The sequence below is a fragment of the Salmo salar genome, chromosome ssa27 (genome assembly GCF_905237065.1).
Source record: "Salmo salar chromosome ssa27, Ssal_v3.1, whole genome shotgun sequence".
In the NCBI taxonomy this organism is placed as follows: Eukaryota; Metazoa; Chordata; class Actinopteri; order Salmoniformes; family Salmonidae; genus Salmo; species Salmo salar.
Genome location: NC_059468.1, coordinates 30,689,270 through 30,696,499, shown reverse-complemented (window position 1 = coordinate 30,696,499; position 7,230 = coordinate 30,689,270). Strand labels below are relative to the sequence as shown.

Below are 7,230 nucleotides of genomic sequence, written 5' to 3'. Positions count from 1 at the left end.
TAGAGCGAGGTCCCTCTCCGTCGACCCCGAACTGAAGACCCTCGCAACGGGCGACTCTGGCTGCGCCGGACTGGAGGGCGACTCTGGCTGCGCCGGACTGGAGGGCGACTCTGGCTGCGCCGGACTGGAGGGCGACTCTGGCTGCGCCGGACTGGAGGGCGACTCTCTCGGTTCCGGACTGTGGGCCGGAAGCTCTGGACGGGGCACTGTCGCCGGACACTCTGGACGAGGCACTGTCGCCGGACACTCTGGACGAGGCACTGTCGCCGGACACTCTGGACGAGGCACTGTCGCCGGACACTCTGGACGAGGCACTGTCGCCGGACACTCTGGACGAGGCACTGTCGCCGGACGACGCACTGTCGCCAGACACTCTGGATGAGGCACTGTCGCCGGGCACTCTGGACGAGGCACTGTTGCCGGAAGTTCTGGATGAGGCACTGTTGCCGGAAGCTCTGGACGGGGACTGCGCACTGCAGACCTGATGCGTGGAGCTGGCTTAGGAAGTGCCAGACTAGGGACACGCACCACAGGGCTAGTGCGAGGAGCAGGAGCAGGACGAGCTGGACTGGGCTGATGCACTGGAGGCCTGGTGCGTGGGGCTGGTAGTGGAGGTACCAGACTGGAGATACGCACCCCAAGGTTAGTGCAAGGAGCGGGAACAGGACATCCTGGACTGGGCTGACGCACTGGAGGCCTGGTGCGTGGTGCTGGCTTTGGAGGCGCCAGACTGGAGACACGCACCTCAGGGCTAGTGCGGGGAGCGGGAACAGGATACACTGGGCCGTGAAGGCGCACTGGCGGTCTCCAGCGCAGGACTGGCACCACCCTTACTGGCTGGGTGCCCGCTTCCCCCCGGCAAATGCGGGATGCTGGCACCAAGCATATCGGCCTGTGGATGCTTGGCCTCGACGCCGTGCGTATCACCCCATAGCACGGGGCCTGACCAGTACCACGCTGCCTTTGGTAAGCACGGGGAGTTGGCTTAGGGCTCAACCCCGGCCCAGCCAAACTACCCGTGTGCCCCCCAATTTTTTTTTGGGGGGAGCTGCCTCTCAGGCTTCCATGCTAACCGTGTTCCAGCAAAACACTCCCGGTCCTCTCCAGCCTTCCTCCATGGTCCCTCTCCGGCTAGGATCTCCTCCCAGGTCCACGACTCCCGATAGCTCCTCTCCAGCTCCTTACCCCGCTGCTTGGTCCGTTGGTGGTGGGTAGTTCTGTAATGGGTGACGTAAGGATCAGACCAAAACGCAGCGGGAACGTGTATACTCATCTTCTTTTTAATGTGAAGAAGGAAAAACAAACAAATCACGTATACAAAACAAACGAACGACACTAACAGTCCTATCAGGTGCTCAGACACTAAACAGGAGACAACTACCCACAAATCCCATTACAAAAACACCCCTATACATAGGACCTTCAATCAGAGGCAACGAGGAACAGCTGCCTCCAATTGAAGGTCAATCCAATGAACTAAACATAGAAATAGATAGACTAGACTGAACATAGAAATACACTAACATAGAACATAGACCAAAAAACCCCAGAACACATAAAACAAACACCCCTCTTACATAATACCATAGCCCAACAAACCCCGAAACACTCTAAACAAACACGTCCTGCCACGTCCTTCCCAAACTAAAATAACAATAGTGTGGTACAGCATATACTAGTAATACCACAAGTGTGTATTTTTGTGAGAGTGAAGTGCATGATGTTGTTATTATTAAAATGGCGTCCCCACATTAGAAAATAAATAATGAGAACCTTTCAGACAAAGCTCTCCATTCTTAATCACATGGCCCAGTCAGCCACATGCTGTAGGCTGGCTTTCTTGATCCGAGTGATCAAACGCAGCATTGTTTTCTTAGATTAATATTGTGTGTATTGTTACATTTGACCCCTTAGGTAGATAGTAGGCTAAGTAGGCTATAGGCATAATGGCCCTTAGATGAATGAATATAATATATCAAAATAACTACAATAATAATGTATTTCTCAGTTTAACACACACATCTGCATTATCTGTTATATCTACTGTACGTGATAGGCTAGCTTTGTCTCGCAACTAGCCATTTAAACTAACATTTATATTAAACATTTTGACTTTTAATGTTACAGATGGAAGCCATTGACGACATCATCTGTGTGAATATCCAACACCAACATAACAACTGATGAAAACATTTACAAATTGATATATTTCCCGCGTGGTCTGTGTTGTGCTGGAGCTCGATACAGTAATAAAGCCAGTAAAGTTATTTGTGGTGGTATTTCTACCAGACTGCAGTTTAGTGGAACCCCCTCCATGCATATTATTGGACCAAACCATTACTGCGATAAGGTTAAACACCTGTCACATGTGTATGCCATTAGCAAAACATCATATCTCCTAAATGTAAAGTATGTATTCGTTACTCGTTGATTAAGATTCATAAGATGTGTTCACCTTAGAAAACACGCAGTTGCGCACCTCTCATTGAGATTGAATATTTAATAGCGTCTACTCCCCCAATGTGCATGTCAGCATCACCCATTGCCTGCAATGGCGTTGTCTAGCGATGTGTAGATCACGGCTTGTAGTGTCTCAGTAGGGCGATACAATACTGGACTATCGACGGGCTTGAATAGAAATGTCGTATTCGATGGGGTTTATAACGAAAGCAGAGTATGTTATGTGAATTTTTACGGGACTATATTTAAGTTGTGGTCATTCATCACACGAAGCAATTAACGTAAGTCACTCTTGTTGTGCATTGTTGAAAGGGTAGCCTATGTGTGGTAAACAGTTAACTTCTGCTTTTTCTAAACATGATCAACAACACTATGCAGTAGCGTTTTCCTTGTACATGGGCTAGTGAAATGAAATAATTGTTCAGAATATACAGTTGATATGGAGCTGTCAACCACCATGACCTGTGCGGGTGAGGCGCGTCTATCTGTTCGTTGGATGTTGGATAGAGCTCGAGCTGATACAATGTTATACGTTTCAGTTTTATCTTTTGAATCGCGAAGTTTACCATTTATGTGGGACGTTGATGAAATGGCTTGGCGGATAGACTATATAGTCTACTGCTGCTTTCCCGAAAATGTCTATAGTACGTTTATCGTGTTTATCACAGTAGCAAAGGGGTGCGTTCGCAGAATGTTGCAATTTGCCATTCGTTGACTGGATTCCTGCTGATCATGAAAATCGACTGGGTGCTACACAAACCATTGCTGGCGGCATCCGATATCTTTTCACTTTGTAACATTGTAACATGTATCTCTGTTGTTGTGTGTCGTGGTTTAATGTTCTCCATTTTATATCTTAAATTGTAGCCTATGTGGGATTAGCAAATAAACTATTTGAATCTCACAAACAGGGTAGTGGTATGATGAAAGTACAGTAATCGAATAGTAGTAACACATTAAAACACATTTGAAATAAGGACATTTGATAATGAAATTAAAATGACATTTTCAAATGACATAAACCGTACGTTATGTAGCCTATACATACTTATAATTGTAAACAAATGGAATCCACAATATTATTTTTTATCAATGGATTATATCACAGTTATTTGTGGTGTTAAAACAACTCCCCCTTGCATCCTTTCCCTAAAACCATCTGGCCTGCCTGGGTGTTTATGAGCTGAACTGTCCTTCAGACCTGGTATTAATCGTGATGACCATGCAGAATGCTACGGGCTGGGGCAGTGGGTGTGGCAGTAAACTATACTGAACAAACATGTTGGTCCCATGAACTGAAATTAAAGATCCCAGAAAGGTTCCATACGCTCATTAAGCTTATTCCTCGCACATTTTTCCCACACATTTGTTTACATCCCTATTAGTGAGCATTTCTCCTTTGCCAAGATAATCTCTCCACCTGACAGGTGTGGCATATCAAGAAGCTGATTAAACAGCATGATCATTACACAGGTGCACCTTGTGTTGGGGACAATTAAAGGCCACTCTAAAATGTGTAGTTTTGTAACACAACACAATGCCATAGATGTCTCAAGTTTTGAGGGAGAGTGCAATTGGCATGCTGACTGCAGGAATGTCCACCAGATCAGTTGCCAGAAAATTAAATGTTAATTTCTCTACCATAAGCCACCTCCAACGTCATTTTAGAGTATTTGGCAGTACGTCCAACCGGCCTTACAACCGCAGACCACGTGTAACCACGCCAACCAAGGAACTCAAATCTGGCTTCTTCACCTGCGGAATCGTCTGAGACCAGCCTACCAGACAGCTGATGAAACGGAGGAGTATTTCTGTCTGTAATAAAGCCCCTTTGTGGGAAAAAACGAATTCTGATTGGCTGGGCCTGGCTCCCAAGTGGGTGTGTCTGGCTCCCAAGTGGGTGGGCCTATGCCCTCCCAGGCCACATCTATTCATGTAAATGTATTGAACAGAGTTCAAGATGTTTAATGTTTAGTCTCTAATTAAGCAATAAGGCCCGAGGGGTGTGGTATATGGCCAATATACCACGGCTAAGGGCTGTTCTTATGCATGACGCAACGCGGAGTGCCTGGATACAGGCCTTAGCCATGGTATATTGGCCATATACCACAAACCCCCGAGGTGCCTTATTGCTGTTATAAACTTGAAACACCCGGTTTATAACTACAAGTGGCCCACACATGATTTCCATCGCCCATATTGATCAGTGCATGTTTTATCTTCCACGTGAGGAAGTGTGTATTGATTAGATATATGGGTAAACACACTACTTTCTAAACAGATCCTTTTAGAGGGCAAATACCTTTTTATATTCAATGCACGTCTTGTGCTAAGCGTTGTCTATGATTAGCTTGCACTTTCACTTCAGATTCATAGAAATGGTGTTGTTCGTGACATTTTCGAAAGCTGAATTGCAATGGATCTCCCCAGCATGCTGTAGTGTAAAACCTCACTATTTTTATTTTTTATTAATGTTTATTTAACTAGGCAAGTCAAATTCTTATTTACAATGACGACCTACCAAAAGGCAAAAAGCACAAACCATGGTACAAACATTATTGGGCACAGACAACAGCACAAAGGGCAAGAAGGTAGAGACAACAATACAACTGTCAGTAAGAGTGTCCATGATTGAGTCTTTGAATGAAGAGATGGAGATAAAACTGTCCAGTTTGACTGTTTTTTTCAGCACGTTCCAGTCGCTAGCTGCTGCGAACTGAAAAGAGGAGCGACCGCTTGACAATTTGACAGGTTGCTTGGTATCTCTTGTATCTAACAGGCATCTCCTTATCTCTCCCAGGTGTTCATTGCCCCAAATGAAGTGTGAAATCAAATCACAGTGATAATCACACAGGCAGGGCACTCGCTGGACGCTACAGTAATCGCTACAGTAATATATGTGAGATGAAGGCCCAGCGATGCTGCTGAGATCCCCTCCGCCTCCTCGCCTCTGACGCCATCATGCTGAAGACGGAGGCCTCGGGGGAGAGGACCACTCTCCGGAGTGCCTCCCCTCACCGCAACGCCTATAGGACAGAGTTCCAGGCCCTGAAGAAGGCTTTCGACCAGCCGTCCCGGCAGGACGGCAAGGAGCCCCAGCTCAAGGACCCTGAGCGGGTCACCCAGCGCAGAGGACGACAGTATGGCGCACACGTCAGCCGCATCAAGGACATGTTCATGCAGATGCAGGGCACAGAGAGCACCGTCGCCGCCACCAGGCGGGAAGACCCATCGCCTCAGAAGATGACCAAGCCCACCAACTTCATCAACAAGGCGGACGGCTCGGTCATCAAGCTCACGCAGCACCCTACAGCAGACCGAACCAGTGCAGGGTCAAAGGTCATAGAGACCAGGAGGCTGTTTGAGCAGCAGTCGCGCGACGCCTCCCAGTCACCCGTCTACTCCTACGGTCGGGAGAAGAGGGGTTCTTCTGAGCACCTGGACGACTGGCGAGGGGCGCGCTCCAACAGGGGCAGCACAGACTCCCTGGACTCGCTGTGTTCCAGAACGGAAGCCCAGTCACCCACAGTGAGCCAGCTGAGCGCTGTGTTTGAGAACGTCGACCAACAGGGAGGGGGAGGAGGGGGCGAGGGTTCATTCCGGCGAGGCTACCGAGGCCGGGCACTATACTCCCCTGACAATTCCCACCGGCACAGCGACGTCAGCGAAGACGACTCGCGCCAGTCCCCGGTGCCTGGCGGAGGGTGCAGGATTCGCGTGGGGGGAAAATTACCCATATTCTCGTCCTCAGAGGACCTCCTCAGCCCCAGCCCGCTGTCAGAGGCAGTGGAGCTAAAACCCGTCCAGCAACAGGAGGAGCCCCAGGAGAGAGAGGAGACAGCAGAGGAGTTGGGACAGAGGGACAGAGAGAGACATCCCGTAAGGGCCACCACCAACGGAGGCGAGGTGAACGGATCGTGTGATGAGAAACAGGCGGAGGAAACCGAAACCTTCAGAGAGACAGAGGGAGTCTGCATGGACTCAAAGCCCACGACTGACACCATTGTCGGGGACAAGACTTCTGAGGACACCCCTGATACCCCAGCTACCCCAGCCACCCCAGCCAAGGATGAAGCACAAGATGAGGCAGAGGCCCTTGGGGAGGAGGTGGAGATGGAGAAGGCTTCCTCCAGGCCCAGGGTTTCTCCAGAGGACCAGGCAGAAGAGCCCAATGAGGAATACAGTGGGAACGAGAGGGTGATTTTTAACGCGGATGGGGACGCGTGCTACCAGGGCTGGGGGGAGAGCTGTACTGACCCTGACGATGACCTTTATGGTGACGATGATGTCATCTACGACCCTGGGAATGATCTTACTGAGATCCCTGGTCTACCAGAAGAAGAGAAGGAGGATATCCCTCAGAAGAGGAAACTACGCTTCAGCACCAAACCCATGATGGTAAGTCCCTTGTCATTTTTTGATGTTGTGGCCCTTGACCTCATCAGTGTCGGGTAATATTTCCAGGTTTAAGGGGAAGTTGCCCATGTATGGTGATCTTGTATTTCCCCCACTAATGGTTAAAGTTAGGATTGGGGGAGGGGAAGATGATCTTTGATCTGTTAACATTTTATGTTTTTCAGGTCATACTGTATAATTATGATGAGAAAATCTTTAGTTTAGCTGACTCTCTTCATGTCCTAACATACCATTTATACAGTAATACCATTAGTCAGGTACCTTCAACATTTATACAGTAATACCATTAGTCAGGTACCTTCAACATTTATACAGTAATACCATTAGTCAGGTACCTTCAACATTTATACAGTA

At 48.3% G+C, this 7,230-nt stretch overlaps 1 protein-coding gene across 7 annotated transcripts in view; it reads left to right on the top strand.

Moving 5' to 3' along the window:
• ppp1r9a (protein phosphatase 1, regulatory subunit 9A) overlaps nt 1–7,230 on the top strand; it is a 126,556-nt gene that overhangs the window by 3,107 nt on the left and 116,219 nt on the right. For 6 of the 7 annotated variants that reach the window (XM_045709835.1, XM_045709838.1, XM_045709837.1 and 3 more), the window contains exon 2: nt 5,261–6,858. In XM_045709835.1, coding sequence (XP_045565791.1) covers nt 5,422–6,858 — 1,437 coding nt within the window. In that variant the 5' untranslated portion in view covers nt 5,261–5,421. Of the gene's footprint in view, nt 1–2,538; nt 2,742–5,260; nt 6,859–7,230 lie in introns of those variants that run through there. The other variant, XM_014178494.2, reaches the window with a different exon arrangement.